Source organism: Molothrus aeneus, chromosome Z (genome assembly GCF_037042795.1).
Source record: "Molothrus aeneus isolate 106 chromosome Z, BPBGC_Maene_1.0, whole genome shotgun sequence".
Classification (NCBI taxonomy): Eukaryota; Metazoa; Chordata; class Aves; order Passeriformes; family Icteridae; genus Molothrus; species Molothrus aeneus.
The window spans coordinates 269,952-291,596 of record NC_089680.1 but is presented as its reverse complement, the minus strand read 5'-3'; the positions used below and the strand labels follow the sequence as shown (position 1 = coordinate 291,596).

The 21,645-nt window shown below is 46.4% G+C and overlaps 1 protein-coding gene across 1 annotated transcript; it reads right to left on the bottom strand.

Annotated features, from left to right (window-relative positions):
- Positions 1-3,903: 3,903 nt before the first annotated feature.
- On the bottom strand, positions 3,904-20,534 carry CFAP53 (cilia and flagella associated protein 53). The gene is made up of 8 exons (XM_066569636.1): positions 20,430-20,534; positions 18,925-19,154; positions 16,498-16,674; positions 10,593-10,896; positions 7,613-7,831; positions 6,273-6,489; positions 5,723-5,825; positions 3,904-4,324 (listed from the first exon to the last, which is right to left on the bottom strand). Exons 1-8 carry the CDS (start codon positions 20,532-20,534, stop codon positions 4,102-4,104), a joined length of 1,578 nt encoding a protein of 525 aa, XP_066425733.1. The 3' UTR covers positions 3,904-4,101.
- Between the last annotated feature and the right edge of the window lie 1,111 nt (positions 20,535-21,645).

Below are 21,645 nucleotides of genomic sequence, written 5' to 3'. Positions count from 1 at the left end.
ACATACAGAATCCCTGAAGTACATCCTAACTGCTGAGTTGCTGGAAATTGTCTCCTCCAGGAGACAGAAGCTTCTTTCCACTTGGGAATCAAAACTTGTGTTGATCAAATTTAACAGGCATGGGCTCTTAAATAGCAGTTTATGGTACCCCCTCCTTGCATTCACATGGAAGGCACTTTGAGGTAAAAATTAACTAAATACCAGGGGGTTTTCCCCTTTAAGCACAGCCAGTGGATTCTTTACAAGTACAGAATGGGTTGGAGTTCACTTTAAGGTCCTGGCCTTGTCCCTGCATTGCAGTAACACATGGAGACCCCAGGAACAGATGGATGGATGGATGGATGGATGGATGGATGGATGGATGGATGGATGGATGGATGGATGGACAGGTGATGGCACAGGCCAGTGAGGAGCATCAATTCTGACAGCTCTAAATGTCATCAGATCAGAGCTGGCTGTTGTTAAGTGCAACCCCAGGTCCTGAATTTTTGCATGCAAAGATGTCCCAAAGACCTCAAATCTGGATTTCACTCCTCCTGAGCCACACAGAAGTCACCACGTGCCACATCTGGGCACAATCTGGGGCCTGGAAGAGTCACAGTACCCTGGGTGTGGTTGCACTGGCTGTTTCTGCAGCCTGGGTTAAAGTAATGATATATTATTCCAGGTGATAAAGAAATGAATAATTAACATTCCTTCAAACAGAACTGATTCTGTCCAGAGCCCTGCAGCCCAGCCCCAGGGAGCAGGGACCAAGCCAGCACCATGCCACAGGGCATGGGGAGCCACTCCGGAGCTCGTCATCTTGTGTGTGGCCAAAAACACCACCATGGAAAGCCCTGGGGTTGGTATAAAAGCCCTTGTAAGCAGATGGGCACGTGTAGGAAAGTCTTAAAGCCCTGGGAGATGCTGAGGATTCAAACTCTGGAGTGAGTCTGGGATGATGTGATCAGGGACTGGCATTCCCAGCCCTGCCACAGGCAAGTCACCCACATGCTCCACACCTCTGCTTTTCCTCTGTCACCATGACAAATTTAATTAAAAATACGGGGAAGAATACTTTGCAGAGCCTTGGTAGGTGTCTGAGTGAAGAGGCTGTGACTGCCAGGTTTCTAAATGCCACTGGTTCTGTCTCTGCATGGCTCAGAGCCCTGGTGCAGGGCAAACTCAAGCCTGGGCCAGGCTGCTTCTCTCACCACAGCATCCCTGTGCTAAGGGTTTAATAGCTGGTTTGCCTGTGGGATTGCTCACTGGGGCAGGAAATGCCACAGGATTTCAGGAGCAGCAGCTAATGCTCAGGAGGTTCCCAGCACCTGCAAGCCACAATTCCAGCTGTGTTTGGCACCTGCAAGCCACAATTCCAGCTGTGTTTGCCTCGTTACTGCCTGGTGACCTGTAAGTCAGAGGTGTAATGTGAGTGCTGGCCCGAGGCAGGCAAAGACACCACCAAGCTTTGCAGCATGTTCTGCTTGGTGCCCTATTTACCCAGTTTACTGCAAGGAGATCCAAGGACCTGGGAGAAGATGGAAATCTGCAGGGTTAAGGAAACCCTTCAGTCTTGAGAGAGAAAATCGTTCTTACTGCATGGCTCAGCTGTTGGGGGCAGCGAGAAGGAGCCTCTCGAGGAGGCTCTGACCCAGCCAGCCTCACCAGCTCTTCTGGACCAACCTGAATCCTGTAAAACTCTTGGCAGCAAAGGGCTCAGCCCCAGAAACACGCTCACCCACCAACAGCTTTGTCTCAGGAGAGTTTAGCTGCCCGTTATCCTATGGGAATTCACTCCTGCTGAAGGCAAACTTCTTCCAGTCTGATCTTTTAATCTTGTGCAGACCTCATGTTCGTTGCAGAGGAAATTTGCCTCCAGGAGCAGGAGCTCAGACACCCTATAAATGTTTGATAGCTCTGACCACCTCTTCTGAGTTATTATTTTATTAGAAAAGGAGATTTATTATGGTTCTGGATGACTTGAATTCACAAAGCTCACCAATGTGGTATTTTTTTTATCTCTCATATTTCTCATATCGGGTGTACCCAACAAATGTCACAGCCTTTAATAACATGCTTTAATTAATCCTGGAATTCTGGATGTGCTATTATCTTAATTTTTCAAAGGGAGGTCTCAATAGTGAAGGAAAATCTACGTTGCTTGCACGGGCTACTCCAGGAGACTGCAGCAGACCAGGAAATTAATCTCTTAATCATTCTGCCAATTTGACTCCATGGTGGGAGCACAGACCTGTGACTACCTCAGCTCTCTGCACTGATGAAACCATTTCCTTTATCTGGGATGGCCTTTCCCACCTGCAGAACAGGACAGCTCTGATGTCCCCTGTGCAGCTTTGGAGATGGCTGCTGAGAAGGGCTCGATGTCCTGGCTACCAGCCTACCTCTCCCAGCCTGAAGCTTCCCATTTCTGGAAGCTTCCTTCCTCAGTACCTGTAGGACAAGCCCTGATTGGATCCAAGGAATCCAAGGAACAAGCCTTGAGAGGCACTGCTCTGGTTGGTCTGTCTCCCTGCCGGGATGGAAACAGTTCCAGTGGACTTGTCTCTCTCCCATCTGGTGACTCAGGAAGTTTTATCTGTAAGTAAGGATAAAATCCCACCAAACTCCTTTTGCCCTCAGCAGGGCCAGGCCCTTCCACCACTTACACCCAGGATCAGCTGGGTTGCTGGAAGACCACTGTTACTGTTTCAGATTGACACGTCTCCACCTGGCCTTTTTCTCCACAGGGGACAAAAAAGCGTTTGTCAACTTGGTGTCTGCTTTAAACCAAGAGGACACAACTTTGCAGGGTGTTTATTCCCGGTTTGTTCCAAGATGTCTGGGCTCTGGTGCTCCTGAGATCTGATCCCAGTGATTTATCAGCTCCTCTGTGCATCCATTCATGTTCTCACAGAACAAAAAAACACAATTTGGTTTGCCCACAGGGAGCCACATGCTGACAAGGAGGGTGGGAGGACAAAAATGGCCAGAGCAAGTGATTTGTGAAAGATAGAAGTTTTGGAAAAAAAGGGTAAAAAAGCAGGAGCTGGAGGAAAGATGGCAGAAGCTGAAAGGCTGAAGGAGAGAGAAACAGCTGCAGATAAGCAGCAGCAGCAAAGACTCATATGGAAAAATGAAAAAAGAACATAAAACATTTCCAAATGCCATGAAGTCTGTGAGCAGGAAAGGATGAGAGGTTTTACATGGGTTCTTCACTCCCCTCCTCTGAATAGGACAGAGGGAAAACTAAAGAAATACATAGCAAGGAGCAGGTCAGGGGCAGCATCGTGGGGAGCAGCTGGGTCACCCCTACCCGTGCTCCTCATGTCCCCCAGTGCTCCTCCTGCAGCAGGGCCAAGCTGGTGTGGAGACAGAGAGGCCAGCGAGGTGTCCCTGCTCCCCACTGCCACCAGCACCTTCCTGGGGACATCCAGCCAGCTTCTGTGCTGCTGTCTTAAATGGTGTGTCCCAGCCCCCCATTCCTTGAGTTCAGTGTGGTGATCCAAGGAAACCCAGAGAGGCAGAGGTGGCATTATAGAGAAAATTATAGAGAATAAACCTTTCTACAAGACACCTCTAACTTCAGCCCCGCAGACTTAATTCTGCCCAGGCAGAGGACTCACAGACTTAGGACTCCAGTATTCCACAGATCATTCAACAGCTACCAGAATCTTGCAAAAGAATATCACCCCATGTAAAATACATTCAGAGTTTTATATTTGGTATCTAAATACAAAGAAAATATTTTTGCAAATGTTTTCAGTTTGAAAGGCATTTTAATAAAGGTTTACTGAAAGTTTTCTAAAATTTTTCTTTTTGCAGATTAAAAAGAATACCTGTGCATTGTTCATGTCACAATAATACACTATTATATTGTAGAGGGCAGACAGTATTCTTGAATTAAAATGTCAAGCACTTTGGATTGGATCAGATTTGTAAAAAAAAAACATGGGGGAAAAATAAACTTTAAAATACTATGTTTCTTGTAATTTTCAATTAAATGTTTTGAGTATCACAGTGGAGAGAGTTCTTCCAACTCAAGTCAGGTGTAAGCATCCTAAGAAAACATTTTTAAAGGCAACTGAGTGAGCTAAAACACCAAAGTAAGTGATGCCCTTAAGAGTCAGGCTTTAGTGCTTTTTCTGCAGTGGGGGGCTTTACTTCAAACTTGTTGGACATTGACCGAATGAACTGTATCTTTTCTTGGTACTGTCTCTCTGCTTCCATATTTGATTCTTCTTCTTTCTTCCTCTTCTCTTCCTCAGCTTTTTGGAGCCACTGTTGATAGGCAATTTGAGTTGCGAGCTGGTCTCTGTATTCTTTGGCCTTCTGTGCTTTTCTGGAAATGCCAAATGAATAGGTTATTTAAGCACTGTGGTAAAAAGAATAAACTTTATTATTCTGCAATCTTTTAGCATTCGAGCTTGGACCAAAGAACCATTCAAAGCTCCTTTTAGCAGTAAATCACTGCCACTATTAACCAAATGCTGCGTGCTAACCTTATGTTCTGCAGAGAGTTAACTGCACTCTGTTGTGTCCTAAAAAGCAGACTGTAAAACTGGTGTTTCACCAGAAAGAGGGAAAGAACAACTCCCTGCAATCAGCATGCCCTCCCTGCCCTCACAGCCGTGGTGAGCGGATAGAGGATGGGGGTGCTGGGTCTCAGGCCATCCCTGGCTCGGGCTCAGTGCTGCTGCTGACACCCATCCTCACCCTCCTGCTGAGAAGAACTCCCTGCTGCACTGATACTGCTGGAAGTGGCTGTCAGGAGAAATCAATCTTCCACTGCACCTCAGGACTCGTGTACTGCTTTCAGTCCCCTCTGGAGAAGCAGAGGAAGTCTTACATGCTCAGGCCCTTCTGGAGCAGGAGTCAGACACTTGAATGCCGACAGTCAGGACTTGTGCACTAACTCAACAGAGCTGAGCCACAAACCCTTCCTGACACTGCTGAGTGCCATCTCTGCTAAGTGGAGCATATCCCAGCTGGAGCCCAGCGTGTTTCCTTCACAAGGGTGACATTCTGCCACAGCCAGGAGATTGTTCCCAATACAGCCCTCAGAGAACACAACAGACACCAGCTCGGGAAGGAGCTACTTGTATCCCACGGACAAGAGAGGAGAAAGGGCAGGAGTACAAAAGTGGAGTGAATGAGATAAGGCCCTTTGCCCAAGGCTTTGCGTGACACCCAGAGGAACATTCCAGCTACTGCGTGTAAGGCTCTGCTCATCCAGAGGCACTAGGGAGAGCCCCGTGCAGCCCGGGTTATGTGCTGCAGCCCGGTGCTTTGGTGGCTGACACAGGGCTGTTCAAGGGATGTCTGTGGGTGGGGTTTAGCCATAAGCCCGGACACACTTGCTCTCCTGGGGCAGGAACAAACAAACCTTTCATTAACCCTCCTCCCCAGGCTTCTGCCACTCATAACAACAGCTCAGAGTATGAGGGGATGTGCTTAGGAAATATGATTGATGTAAGTTGCATGATGATCAAAAACACCAACACAAGGATATGTACCACTGTCTTCTGAGGTCAGAATTAATGACTTAATACCAGCTGCAGTATCACAAGTCTGCTCTTGGGCAGTTTAGAACTGATAAGGTACGTAGTGGGAAAGCTTCTCTAAACAGAAGGAAGTCTACCCACTGCTCTAGAGTTATCAGAAAACAATAAACAGCTCTCTCACAAGTTTAAAAGATTGGTCTGCAAAGAAATGACCTGATGATATAGAAGAAAAATACCTTTTACGTTCTTCTTCTTCCTCATATTCAAATTTTCTGACTGCTTCAGCCATTGCCTTCTTCTCTTCAGCAATCTTTATTTTCCTCTCTTCATTTTTCTGCACTGGAAAACAAAACCAGAATCCTTTTAGAAGGTAACAGCTCTGCTGAGCTTGAAGGGACAGTGAGACTGCATTTGGGCTAAGTAGCCTAAATAGTAGGTTTGAGTTTTGTTGTTTCTGAAGTGCCACACAAACAACAGCAAGTGTATTCCTAGCTTATTTATTTTTCATCCACTCAGACCTGGATAGATTTCACATTCAGGGCTTCATAATAATATAATTAATAACAATGACCATTTGCCCATGCAGTCCTCACTTTACTAGGCTTTGCTGTGGTGATGGCAATGGGGAATTAGTGTAAGGAATGCCTGTAGGAGTGCATTTTGGGAACAGGCTCAGGGAGGGTCACATTGCTGTCCACTCTGTCACACAGTGTGTGCTGGGGCAACGCTGTTCCCAGCAGCAGGGTGTTGAACTGCCTCTGCCCAGAGGTGTGTTCAACCACTTACACTTCTCCTCCATCTGCGCCTGCCTCGCGTTCACGACATCTCTCAGCATGTGAAATCGAGCTTCCCTCTCTTGTTTCAGTTTCTCAACCCTCTCGGCCCAAATCTTATCCCTCTCTTCCTTGAAGATCTTCTCATCCTCTATTTCTTGCTCCTTCTCCCTCCTCAGCTGTTCAGCCAGATGATCCAGGTAAGAAAGTTGTTCCTTCAACAGCGTTTGCTGCAAACACACAGACGTTTGCAGATCTGAGTAAATTAGTTCAAAAAAGCCTTTCAAACCCTGAAGAAAAGTGGTGGTTCACAGACAGTGTGGAAGTTGGGAGCGCAGAGACCATTCCAAAACCTGCCACAGCAAAGAACTGCTCAGAATCCTCCACCTGGCCAGACCACAGAACAAATACAGAGTGATCCCTTTACCCACAGCAGCTCAGCTGCCTACAACACACCCATTTTACAGACTTTCCACAGCTGACCAGGCTACTCCAGTATCACCTGCATTAAATATAATCATGTAATATAATATAATATAATATAATATAATATAATATAATATAATATAATATAATATAATATAATATAATATAATATAATATAATATAATATAATATAATATAATATAATATAATATAATATATATCACCTCCTGTAATTCTGCAGCAAGGTCTAACATTGAGTTGATACACCTTTCCTAACCTACAGGAGATTCTAACCGCCTCTCTCCTGTGTCCTAAATACCCTGAGAGTCATTTGCTTGCTCAAGTTGGACATTCTACTTGTTTTAACTTCAGAAAATGACAGACATGTCCATTGACTCATGGCATCTCCAAGAAATAAAACACGAGAGTTTGCATCTATCTATATATTGTTTTTAAATAATTATATTTTTTTAGTATTCATTAATTACATTAAGTTAAATATTTCCTTTCTTCTGCAGTTACAAATACTTACTACATCAGGTCCATGAAACAAAAATTAGTTTTCCAGCTTCTATTATGTCCATGCAGTGTAAGGATGATAAAGCTCGGGTGATTTACACACAATGAAATCAGCATGGAGGGACAAAATTCCAGGACTTCCTGAGAGCCCCCACTTCATTTATTCAGCCTGGTAGCCTTTCTGATTGCAAAGCAGGCTTTAAAATGCTGTGGTTTTAACAGCTAATGGGCTTCTGCAGAGCTGCAGGGTGCTGGCAGGAGGAGAGGCAGCAGGCTGCTCAACAAAAGAATTACCTCATTCAGGGAGAAGGGCTTGTGTCTGTTCTCTGTTACCCTGTGCAGCTCACAGGGCCACAGAACTGGTCTACATGAGGCATTGCCCCACAAGCTCACCATGAAACACCTTACTTTTTTATTTCTTATCTTCTCATATTCCCTGTCGGTGTCCTCAAAATCATTTTCCAAGACCGCCTTCTCTTCGGCAAGTTGAATTTGTTTTTCTGCATCAAGATGCTTCTGCCTGTCCTGCACAGCTTTGAGCCACATCTCCCTGCATTCCTTCTGCTGATATCGCTTCTTCCTCTCAAGGTCTTCATTTTCTTTCCTTAACTGGTGCAGCTCTTTTTCCTACATGGATAAAAGTAGCCAGCTTGTAAAGTCACTGAGTAACTTCAAACTAAGTGATGTCTAGAGTTAGTTTATTGCAACATTGAATTCTTGCTGACAATACAGAATTAGTGTCATCCGCTAGACCTGGTAAAGCCTGAACATTTTAGCATATCTTTCACTAGAATTCAGCGTTTTTATCTGTAACCATCACATGCAATTCAATATAAAAACGGTATTGTGCCTGGTATTTTACAAATGTTTCAGACAGATAGAGTAATCTCTTTAGGGAAATCAGTATCATTGCAGCACTTTTGATCTATATCCAAGTGTTCATACACAGCCATAAGCACTGACAAATAACAGGGCCACGTGTTCCTGCCTTTTCTGTAGATATTATGTGTCCTCTGCGTGTGTTGGGTGTTCAGAGCACAGCATCTCTGCCAGTCATAAGGCTGCTACAAGTCAGTGATTGTATCTTTGTGTTCTGATGGGCAGTTACTGAATTTTCATGGTTTCAAATCATCCCACTTCATATTGGAAAGAACTTTATATTCCACTTTATATTGGAAAAATGTGCAGTGAAACTGAGTTCTTAAAAAAGAAACAATGACAAATCGGAAATGCGTATTTGAGATCAAATAGGAATTTGTGTATTCGAGATCATTTAGCCACAAAAAAAATTCAAAAGTAGCATCATTAAGTAATTCATAAATATAATTTCTGAACATCTTGCAATTGAATAAGTGTATAAGCACAACTGCACTGAAACATAGTCATAACACAGTGTGTGACGATCATTAGCACTATATTATCTCAGAAATCATGCTTCAGCTGTCTCTAAGGCACACAGTTTTTTGTTAACCTGTTTTTAAATGAAATGTCTCTTTTGTAATGTGAATGAGTCTTTAAAAATGCCTTAGCAGGTTTGTCATAAACAACATGTCTAATCTTTCCATAGGGAAGCAGAAGCTGCACTCCCTAACAAACAACCCTTTTTATGCTGGACATAAAGCACCCACAGGTTCTGGCAGTATTTCAGAGCCAAAGCTGCCTTTGTATCTGCCTGAACTGTCAAATTCACTTTCAGAAGCTGGTGAAACAGCTTTGAAACTCAATATATATATATAATTTGAGGAATAACATTAGAAATCCAAAAAGCTTTGAACAGCAAAGGTGGAAAGAAAGCAGAAACAGTTAGCAGTCAGCTGTGCAAGTTGGCACCTGTCTTTGGATGAATTCTGACATCAGTGAAGCTGTGTGAGAGCAGCCAAGGATGGGATCCATGAAAGTTTGTTCACTGGGGGAACACAATGTCACAAATGAGCAAAGTGGTTACCAACCACCCTTCTGCAAGCCAGGACCCAAGTGCTATGGCAGAAACTCTTGACACTACAGTCAGGATAACATGAAGTCAATCACTTTCCAAGAAATCACAATTCTTTAAGGGACAAATAAGACAAAGGAGGAAGGCACCTAATGTAGGTAATGTAGCTAAACCAAAAATTGCTGTCCTTGCTTTGTCTTCCACTTCTGAGATATCCTGGTGCACACATGTGGTCTACCCTGCCAAAGGTGCAAGTTTTCCTTCACTAAATATTCTATTTTCATTGCAATGGCCAGGAGAAACCTTTATGCACACTTAGCTGTCCATTCACCCAGATGAAACTCCTGGTCATTAGGGGCTACCAGCCTGCAATGAAAAACTTGTAATGAGACCATCTGCCACATCCCTCTTCTGCTGAGAGTGGATTACATTGCATTTTCTGTACAGAAACTCTCCTTCAAAGAAAGCTTTTTTTTTTTAGGGACTCAACCACTTCACTAGAAATGTATCTCCTTGACAGAGCCCCAGGCTGCTGTCTCCAGGGGAAGATGCAGAGTCTTCTATTCTAATAGCGCTTTTCTGAAAAGGCCAGTTAAGGAGCAGCATTCTTCGCCTGGGAGGTTTGGCAGTGCCTTAGAAGTTGTTACAAGAAAATAATTCTGTTCTACATGTTTTTAAATAAGCAAAACATTAGTCTAGCTTGGAATATTTTCAGAGCTTTAGATTCATTATTGTCTCATTTTTATAAAATGGGGAAGTATATATGATGCCAGCACCAGCTTCCAGTGTCTAAGAGAGTATCCTGAGTGATCATTCAGCCTCTACATGTAAACAGCTGCAAAACGAAGATTGACTCTGGACTAAATAGCCTCCCATAATTCAAAGTCAACACAGAATACTGAACTAGCAAGCCACACTAAAGCCAGCAAAACTACAGCAGGAGAGATGGAAAAGGATGATGAAAGAAGAAGGTAGTGGCTGAGCAGTTGGGCCAAGGTAGCCAAATGCCTCCTGCGATGTGAGCTCAAGAGCAGGCAGGTCTAACAGGCAAGAGAGCTTAAGTGCTGCTTGCTAATTTGCTTTAAAAATATATATAAAATAAATATTTCAGCTGGGAAACAAGATTCCCCTGCTATCCTCCAAGAAACTGGAAATCAAAAAACAACAAAGGTATTTGGCAAAAGCTTTAAAATGTTTCCATTTCCCACAATTCCTCTGAGAGACTGAGTGCCAAAACCCTTTAGATTGCCGAGTTTTAGAAGATGTATTTTCCTCTGTAAACAGGAATGCCTTTGCCACAGCTCTGAAAAGAGGCTTAGCTTAACAACACAGGCTCAGATACTAATGGTATCAGTGAAGATACAAATAAGGTATGGATTAGTCTGAATGTCTAGTAAGCCTATCATTAGAAGGGCCTTCTGCCCAAGCCTGAGTGCAGAACGCTATGGAAATTACCAGCCTTTCAGCCTCCTGTCTGATCTCCTGCTTCTTCTCCTCTCTGCGAGCGGCATGCACGGCCACCTGGGCATCACGCACATCCACCATCTCCCGGATCCGCGCTGCCGCCTCCTGCGCCCTCAGCTCCGCTTCCTGGTCCTTAGCCAGCAGCTCCTTCTCACAAATCTCTTCCAACTCCCGCTCCTGCATCTTCTCCTCCCTTTTCAGCATCTCCTTCAGAGCCTGCTGGGCCAGCTGGCAGTCACCCAGCTCCTTCTCACTCAGTTTTTTGCAGTGTTCACGATACTCGTGACATCGGTTTCTGGAAGGCAACGGAAAAGTTTTTTTTAAAAAGTCTCAAAACAATAAGCAGGCTGGAGGTGTGTGGTGAATTAAGGCTCTCAGCTCATCACTGCTCAAAACACAGCAACCCCAGACATCAATTATACCCCTGGTCTGACATTTATTCCTTGTGGAACCTAAGGAACCAGAGAAAGCCTGACTTGATGGAGGTTTTGACATTAATGAGCTGAAATATTTGAATTTGTAAAAAAAAGCCTGAATCAACTTCCTCACAAGGGAAAGGGAAGAGACAGCAGTGATCTCTGCTCCCTGTGGCCAGGACAGGACTCATGGAAATGGCTGGAGCTGTGCCAAGGGGGTTTGGGTGGGATATCAGGGAAAGGCTCTTCCCCATAGGGTGCTGGCACTGCCCAGGCTCCCCAGGGAATGGGCACGGCCCCGAGGCTGCCAGAGCTCCAGGAGCCTTTGGGCAGCACTGCCAGGGATGCTCAGGGTGGGATTGCTGGGGGTCTGTGCAGGGCAGGAGCTGGGCTGGGGGATCCTGGGGGGTCCCTTCCAGCTCAGGATATTCTGTGAGTGTAAATGAGCACACAATACATCTACACATCGTATGCACAATGTGTACTCTACATATAGCTGGAACATACGGGGTTGTGTACATATATACCTTTTATTAACATATAAAACATATGCATGCTACACTTACTCAAATATACAGGTTGGTCTCTATTTAAATGAAGACAGAATAGGTTGGTAAGTCACCTGAAAGCTCATTCATATTCAGAAAATACTGCGACCGTGGAAATGTGAGTTACACGGTTGAGCAGGAACCACTAGAAATTTATTAATTTTTAAAGTTAAGTTCTGTGGGATAATTCAGACAAGACACAATAAAAGCCTGGAGAAGATAGAAAGTCAAACAAGTAATGCAGCTTTCAATTTTCATTTACTCTCTGCAACCGAGTTGCATATAAAGAGGTAATTTATCTTCAGTTGAAGAACATTGCTCTAATTGCAGATTCTGCTTTTACTTTTGCAAACAAAGCACTGTTGAGATCAACACATGCCATCAAACATTATTTAATTTGAACAATCTGCAAGCACTTTAATTCTGTTCTATAAACAGGATATAGATTTTCATTAAGTCAGAATGTGAAACTGGCAGACAAAGGTGAAGACCTGCAAGTGTGAAGGAGGTATAATTCTGAGGATGTGTGACAGACACATGTGAATGCTGTGAAGTGAAAAGATATCTCACAATTTCATGCTGAATGAAGCTATCTATGCAGATTATTGCAAAGGTGTTTAGGAATTCACGGAAGATATCACAGCCTGAATCATGAACAACTTGACAGCAGCAGTAGTTACCTGCAAAATGTGAAATACTATGACACTACACAAGCTTTAGCTGACTATACTGTGTAACAAAAATATTAAATATTCATCGGGCAACTACCTCAATGCAATTACCAATCTCCATATCAGGGTAGTTATTTAATTTAAAGAGCAGAGTTCTCACCACATTTTCTCCATGATGCCATTCAACAGTTGCTGCCTCACATTTCCCTGGGGACAAGGATATCTCTCTGTTCATCCTCTTGGCTAAAGCACCCAGTGCCATGGAGCCGTGCTGAAAGGTGAAGGGCACTGACCTTTCAAACAGCAAAAGGGACAGCACTCCTATGAAAATATTTCCATTCTGCTTGCCATTTGTTGAACCTGCCCCAGCCTGAACCCCCCTGCCCTGGGCTGAGCCCCAGCGTGGGCAGCAGGGCAGGGGGGATCCTGCCCCTGTGCCCCTGGGCTCAGGTGAGAGCCCACCTGCAGAGCTGCCCCAGCCCTGGCTCCAGCAGCACAAGGAGCTGGAGCTGCTGCAGCCAGTGCAGAGGAGGCCACGGAGCTGCTGCCAGGGCTGGAGCCCCTCTGCTCTGGAGCCAGCCTGGCACAGCTGGGGCTGTTGAGCTGCACAAGAGAAGCTCCAGGGACACCTCAGAGCCCCTGCCAGGGCCTCCAGGGGCTCCAGCAGAGCTGCCCAGGGACTGGGGACAAGGCCTGCAGGGACAGCACCCAGGCAATGGCTCCCACTGCCAGAGGGCAGGCACAGATTTTGGGCTCTTGGCAATTAGGAATTGCTGGCTGGGAGGGTGGGCAGGCCCTGGCCCAGAGTGCCCAGAGCAGCTGTGGCTGCCCCTGGATCCCTGGCAGTGTCCCAGGCCAGGCTGGATGGGGCTTGGAGCAGCCTGGCACAGTGGAAGGTGTCCCTGACCACAATAAAGATGACTTTGAAGGCCCCTTCCAATCCAAACCATTCCATGATGAGATGCTGTAGTTCAGTGCCAGTGCAGGCTGGTGAAAAGGGATGGTTGTTTTACCTCTTGGACGAGACAGGAACCTCCTGACCACTGTTTAACCCAGCAATAAAAGCAGAGAGCAGCTCAGGCATGTGCCTGCCATGAGCCATGGCACATTCCAAGGACCACCCCTGCCTCCCAGCAGGTCATCAAACCTACTACGTCATTGATGATTTTCTTATGTTTCACCACTGGAATCTATCTTTCATCTCCTGGGTGGGAGCTAGTGGTGATGAAAGACCACAGTATTAATTAGTATTCATGAAAAACATATTTCTCAAATGTTGTGAGGGAAACATGCTATTATTAAGATTCTAAATCCTGCTATTATTAAGATTCTACATCTTACAATTATCAATCGCTATATTACCTTAACACAATGGGTTCAAAGTTCTCTCAGCATTGAAGGAATAAAGAACTAGTTATTCTTTTCTGTGATTATAAACTAATCTGATATTTATTGATTCCCACGGGGGAGTAAAAGTTAATTATGTTCAGCATTGTTAGAATTTTAATATAAAATAACCCTGTAATTGCTTGATTTCATCAAAATAATTCCCTCAAAGCAGCTTTTACACCAACCCATAAACATCTGCTCCCCCAGATGGCAGGTTTTCTTCCTCACTTTGCTATCCTAAGCTTCTTAACATTAAAACTGTGCCTGGATGTGGCTACTTCCCAAAGACAGAACCTCCCCAGTTATTTATTCATTTTACGGCTGCAGCACGATGTTGCTGGGATAACATCATTCCCCATATGGATGCTTCTGATGTTACCACAAGAAAGAGGATGTGATCTGTGTTTTATGCAAATTTTAAGACATTGCAGTTTTCTTTTAAGTTACCAATGATGAACATGCCCTCAGGCTAGCCCTGGCTGAGTCTCTTTTCAGACAAGGTGTACCTCTCCCTGAAAATGAATTCCAGCAGGACTCCCATGGTCCGAGCCTTGTCCCCTCTGTCACCCTGTGATAAAGGACTCCTCATGGTTAACATTACTACTGAGAAGCTGCTACACCCGCACCCTCAGGCCACAGCAACCAGCCATAAAAATTTAAAAATGCTGCCTTTTAGTGTTCTGGAATAATGTCTGAGAGTGTACGTGCTCCTATACCTCAAGGTTTGAGAATCCATGCCTGGAGCACTTCCTTGGAGTTAAAGGAAATACAAACAAGTCTGTATCAGGTTTCAGAAAGATATTCAAAAGAGTTGAAAATCCACAGGCAAAGAGAAACAGAAAATCATGGCTGTATCCACCTGCTACTGGATCAACTTGCCAGGGCTCCTGGGTGTGCCCTGGAGTAATCATCTCCAAAGGGAGGCAGGTGTGCAGGAAGAGAACATGTTTTATACCATTGATAAATAACATTAAAAAGTAAAAAATGGCATTTGTTTAATCTTTATCTCATCCTTTTTAATTTCGATTTGTGCATATGTTTTATAATGTACACGATATATCGGTACAGTATATTATTACATATTTATATAGTTGATAAATAAACATATTGGGGTGAATGTTAAAAGTTTTTACATCCGGGGGGTGCAGTCAGAGGATTGGAGGCCATTGCTCCAGAGGACAGGCTATGACACAATTACAGACTCCTGCATGTGGATTTTCAGTAAGTGTTGGTCTCCTGAGCAGCAAATCCTGCTCCCAGAACTCTGCCTGGACCAGGATGGTTTAGGTGGAAGAGTAACATCTAACAGCTAAAGAAAAGCATACCTGGGGCTCCTTAAACAAGACAAATGCATGCAGATACCCCAAGACTGCGACCCACAACAGCTGTGAGGAGAGATGGTTTCACTGCCTCTAAATCCTCTGAAACATGCAGGCAGCAGAGCACCAACAATAAAGGTTCAGCAACACTTTTTAACAGGATGCTGTGTGGTGTGAATATGGCTTAGATCCCAGAGCAGAGTGGGAAAGGTAAAAGGACAGTAATAGGATGAAATATTCCCGTGAGACTGAGTGACCCATACATTAACAGGGCTACACTAGGAAGACAAAGGACCTGAGACATTAGGACAGGTAACGACAGCATGAAAGTTCAAGTATGTGTCACCAGATGATGCAGTTCTGCGGTGTGATTCATTCTGCAATTAAAATATCTAAAATTAGACATCTGAACAGGAATCTGCATATGTGCTTAATTCCCACTCTGATCAATGAGAACCTAATTAAAGTCAGTAGAGGCTGGGGTGCAGTTCAGCTGAGAGGGCAGGATAAGCCTGTTTGGGACTGACTTTAGGTTCCTGTAACTGTCCTGATTTTGGTTAAGTTTTGAATAGAACAGGAATGCAGATTCCCAGTGAACATAAAGTTACCATTACTTAAACTTACCTACCTTTAGGTAACATCTTCCTGGTGTGTAAAACAAGCTACAAGTACAAAATAAAATGCACTCCAGCAGCACCCGTTCCAAACTATTTTAAAAGTGAGTTTCAACCACTTTGTGTGATAGATAGAGAACAAACCAGAAGCTGCAAAAGACCACGTGAAGTTAGGCAGTGTATGTACTTCTAACACCTGTCTAAGTCAATAAACCCCACATTTTAACAAATATTTACCTGTGGAATTAGTTAATTAGTGTTTGTGCACAAGTAAGAGACAATGTTGATTTTTATCCCCAGCCTGGGCACACTGAGAAGCAGGGGTTGTAGACATCACAGTACCGTGGGAGACTGGGAAAGACACTTCAAATAATCACAATTAAATAACATTATTATTTCTTTCATCCCTCCCTTGGAAAACCAGATTTACAAGAATAGGAGAAGGCAGATTTCATGCCAAGGCCTCAGGTCCTAGTAAGTACCTGCATGTTACTGCTTTCAGTCTAGAAGACTTGGCACAGAACTACAGGCTGCATTAAACACTTAGCTGCAGCTGCTACTCTTGAAAAGTATGCAATAAATAAAAACACTGTCTTTTTGGACAATCTTAACATTTCAGGAATCTTTATTGACATATTATTTTAGTAAACTTGATTTAGGCCAAATTAGCCTTCCCTGCATCCTGTTCTCTCCAACAGTATAAAGCTGGAACAGGAATTACAGAAAGGGTTGGCAGGTAGAAACACAGGGATTCTCATCTGGGACAAGGAGGACGCACTACACTTGCAAGAATTAACTATTTTGATTTTTTTCTGTCTTACTGTTTCAACCACTTTCATCTTTCCTTTCTCAGTTTATTATTGCTACCTTCTTTTTAAATTGTCCCCATATATTTACTTTGGGCAAATTCTCTTTTACAAGATATTTTTATGGCAATACCTGAACTGTTGCTCTCGTTTTTCAGCCACCACTCGTAGTCTTTCTTGCTCCCTCTTCTCCCTCAGTAATTTTGCTTGTTCCCTCATGTTTGCTTCTTTCTGCTGTGCCTTTTCCTCATCAAGTGCGTTCACCTCAGCAAGGTGCCTGCTCTCCTCTGCCTCCAGAAAGTCACGGAGCCTGTAATGAAAACATTTGAATAAAGGCTAAATCAATCCTTCTATCGAAATTTTTGTTTATTTGCTATTAACAGAAAGTGGGTACTGGGCTCCTTTTAAAACCTCTTGCAAATGTCAGAGAAGTGAACATCAAATTTTAACTCAGGGATCATTCATGTTGTGTCCATCAAGGGGCTCTTACAGCACAACATGAGTGATCCTGTCAAGCACGGTCCAAACTCCTGATCTTACAAACTCACTTTCAAAACTGCTTTTTGACTTCAGTTCCCCATTTATCAAATTATTCTATTTCTCAGACTACATTTGTAGTCTGAGATATAGATAACAGCTGATAACAATTAGATTTTGTACTATGGTTATCCTTCAGCACAGACCCACAGAATACCCTGAGCTGGAGGGGACCCCCAAGGATCGCCCAGTCCAGCTCCTGGACTTGGGGTGTCCTACAGACAGCCCAACAATCCCACCCTGGGCATCCCTGGCAGTGCTGTCCAAAGGCTCCTGGAGCTCTGGCAGCCTCGGGGATCCTGGTCAGTGCTCCACAGCTCTCTGGGGGAAGAACCTTTTCCTGATGCCCTCCCTCCTCTATGCATCTATAATTGTATCCTCCCTCAAACGACCTCTTGCTATTTTAGCATCACTCCACAAAACACTTCACTCTGAAATATCTTTAATGAGAAAATTACGTCCAATAGGCAATTTTTAAATACATCATCATTTACTTCTCTGTTAATCCCAGCAGTGAGAAACCTGGGGCTACAGAATCCAGAAATCACCGATTTCAGTCCAAATGCCACAGGGTCTCAGCAGAAAGGGCCCTGGGGGTCCCGGCAGGCAAGCTGAGCATAGGCCAATGATGCACCCTTGTGGCAAAGAGAGCCTCTGGCACCTTGGGCTGCGGGAGGAGCAGCACTGCGAGCAGGCCCGGAGAGGGCATCCTTCCTCCCGGCACTGCTGAGACCCCACTGGAGCGCTGGCTCCAGCTCCCGGCTCTGCAGCACCGCAAGGACACGGCCTCAGCAGAGGGTGCCAGTGCAGGGACACTGAGGGACCGGAGCACCTCTCCCAACAGGAGCATCTCTCCTAAAGTTCCTTCTGTCCTGAGAGAGCAGGATTGTCCAGCCTGGGGAGAAGAAGGTGCAGAGGGATCTTACCAATGTACATAAACTCCTGAAGGGAGGGAATGCAGGAAAGACAGACATCTACGCCTCAGTAGTACTCAGTGGCAGGACAAGGGGCCCCAAATTAAACCACGTGAAATTCCAAATGAACAGAAGAAAACATTTTGTTTTCTTTTTACTGTGAGTGTGGTCAGATATTGGACAGGCTGCCCACAGAGGTGATTCCGTCTCCATGTGTGGAGACAAGCAAAACCCAAATGGACACACACTCCTGGACATCCTGCTCTAGGTGACTCCAGGGCTGGACCAGATCATCTCAGGAGGTTCCTTCTAATCCCAGTGGTTCTGTGGAACCCATGTGCAATTCCCCTGAAGGCACATTAGACCAGGACCACCAAACTGATGACCTTCACAGCTACAAAGTCACTTGACATGAAACAGTAACTGAGAAATTAAATCACAATATATTTTCCAAAGATCAGTACAGCATAATTCTGCTTTACATGGCAGTAATGTGCTTCAGCTTTTCAGCTTTAATATTTTTGAAAGACTTCTGGAAAATTTTAATTTTTTCAGCTGACTGTGCTGCAAAGTGTTATTTGTAGGAGCTAAGCATCAGCTTGATGAGTTTGCAACAAAACCCTCAGTGACACTGGACTGAGAGAATTTCTGACACTTTGCTAGCCAGAGAAGCTGTGGATGTCCACAGCAGGGTGGGTGGAACTAGATGAGCCCATCCAACCCAAACCACCCTGGAATTCTATGATTCTGGGCCCCACCTTTGGAAATGTTCCAGGCCAGTTTGGACAAGGCTTGGAGCAACCTGGTCTGGTGGGAGATGTCCCTGCTGGGGTGCTTGGAACAAGATGAGCTTTAAGGTCCCTTCCAACCCAAACCATTCCAACCCAAACCATTCCATCATTTCATGACAAGGTACTCTTCAACCTCTTTAAAAATCAAGCAATGAAAGTGCTATACTACTACTTCTGTGCTTGTCTGTGGCAGACAGGACGCTCCAAATGCCACCTCGGCTACACAGTTACTGTGTTTGAACACATGTCACTGGCGCCGGGCTCTCTAAGCCCACACCGAAAACAGCAGGGGCGCTGCACTGGCTACTTGTTTGCTACCTCTCTCTCCTCACTTCGATCTCCTGCAGGTACTGCTGCAGCGCGGCCCGGACCTTCCTCTCGGCAGCACGCTGCATCCATTTGTCCTCGCCGCCCTTGTGCCAGTCGCAGACATTGTGGTAGTGGCGGAGCACCCGCAGGTCACGTTCTTGCTCACGCTGCTCCTCCTCCAGTGCCCTCTCAGCCAAAATCGTCTCTTCAAACAGGTCTCTCTTGGTGGGCTTGGCTAGCTGCGAGAGAAAGGAAATGGAGAAAGCGTGGAGACCTCGTATCACCCTTCCAAGGATGTGAAGGGGCCTACAGTGAATCCAGAGAGGGACTTCATCAGGAACTGTAGTCGCAGGACAAGGGAAATAGGTACAAAGTGAAAGATGGAAAATTTAGGCTAGATGTAGGAAGAAGTTCTTCTTTGTGAGGGTGGTGAGTCACCCACACAGTTTCCCAGAGCAGCTGTGGCTGTCCCATCCCTGGGAGTGTCCAAGACCAGGCTGGATGGGGCTTGGAGCAACCTGGGACAGTGGAAGCTGTCCCTGCCCATGACAGGGGGTGGCACCGGATGAGCTTTAAGGTCCCTTCCAATGCAAGCCATTCATGGGTGAAAATACAAACTATTAGTCTGCATGTTCTTCAGTTGAATTCATGACTGTGCAAGTACCTAACACCAAATGATGAGTTCACGGTAATTATGGGGTAATCACAGAATAACTGAGGCTGGAAAAGAGCTCCAAGATCATCAAGTCCCCACCTTGTCACCCAGCCCAGAGCACTGAGTGCCATGTCATGTCCTTCCTTGGACACCTCCAAGGATGGGGACTCCAACACCTCCCTGGGCAGCCCCTTCCAAGGCCTGAGCGTCTTTTCTGTGAAGAAACTCCTCCTAAAGTAAACAAGCCTTGTCTACACCCCCGTAGCACCAGGCTCCTCAGGACGCCAAACATAGCACTGGGCTCCCCCAGGGCCTTCAAACACAGCACCAGGCTCCCTGGGACCTTCAAACACAGTACTGGGCTCTCCAGGACTTTCAAACACAGCACCGGGCTCCCCGGGACACCTCACACAGCACCGGGCTCCCCGGGACCTTCAAACACAGCACCAGGCTCCCTGGGACCTTCAAACACAGTACTGGGCTCCCCAGGACTTTCAAACACAGCACCGGGCTCCCCGGGACACCTCACACAGCACCGGGCTCCCCGGGACACCTCAGACAGCACTGGGCTCCCCGGGAGCTCTCATACAGCACCGGGCTCCCCGGGACACCTCAGACAGCACTGGGCTCCCCGGGAGCTCTCATACAGCACCGGGCTCCCCGGGACACCTCAGACAGCACTGGGCTCCCCGGGAGCTTTCACACAGCACCGGACTCCCCGGGAGCCCTCACACAGCACTGGGCTCCTCGGGACCCCTCCCGGCTGCTCCCAGAGGGTCCCGCTCCAGCCGGCCCCCGCTCTCGGCCCCCACGTCCTCGCAGCTCCCCGGAGCAGAGCAGCCCCGGCGTGGCCCCTCACCAGTGCCACTTCGCCCGGCAGCGGCCCGCAGCCGGTGAATTCCCGGCGTCTCTGTGTGTGAGAGCAGTGAGGGGGCTGGGGACGGGGCGGGGGCCGCGCCGCCATGGCGGATGGAGGCGCCGCCGTTGCTGAGGGGACGCGCGCGGGACGGAAGTGGCATCATGGCGGCGGGGGCGCTGAGGGGTGTCTGGCACGGCGGGGGTGCTGAGGGGTGTCCCGGTGTTAAAAACGAGACCACACTCCCGATACTAAAGTGATTTTAGCATTTATTATAATAAAAAGGCCTAAAGCATGGGGGCCCGCGGGTCAAGCAAGAGTGTTCCCGTCGAGGATGCTGCAGCGCCGGCGCTCCGTCTTCTTGAGCAGCGATGTCCCCGATGTTCCAGGTGGAGCAGCACACATTCACCGGGTCACTTTTTATCCTGGTTTTTGTCCCTCTGGATTGGTTTCTGTTGGGATCCTTTCATTTGCATGAAGGTTTAAGGCGCTTGATTGGCCCATTACAGTTCTGCCCAGGCCGGCTCATTCAGCTTCGGGGGATGGTGCACTTTGCTTAGGTGTACTACGGTATGTTGAGTACCGTATTTCTTATAACTACCCTTTTAATAGCTTTTACAAAGAATAACTAAACTAACAGTACATATTTAACAATTGCCAACTATTTTACAACAGTTTCTAACCTATTTTTGACACTGAGGGGTGTCCCGGCAGGCCGGGGGCGCTGAGAGGTGTCCTGGCATGGCGGGGGCATTGGAAGTGTCCTGGCATGGCGAGGGACTGAGGGGTGTCCTGGCATGGCGGGGGCACGGAGGGGTGTCCTGGCATGGCGGGAGCACTGAGGGGTGTCCTGGCATGGCGGGGGCACTGAGGGGTGTCCTGGCATGGCGGGGGCACTGAGGGAAGACCTGGCATGGCGGGGACGCTGAAGGGTGTCCGGCATGGCGGGGGCACTGAGGGGTGTCCTGACAGGCCGGGGGCACTGAGGGATGACCTGGCGTGCCGTGGGCGCTGAGGGGTGTCCCGAGGTCAAGGGATTGTCAGGGCTGGAAGAGACCTTCAGGATGATGCGGCACTGCCACTGTAATGCCGAAGCCACCACACCGCGGCACCCCGAGCCACAGCCCGGCGCCTCCTGAGCTCCTGCACAGCGACTGCCCTCTGTGGGCAGCCCTCCCCGCCCGTGTGGCAAAGTGTGAAATACCTAAAAGTTTCTGAA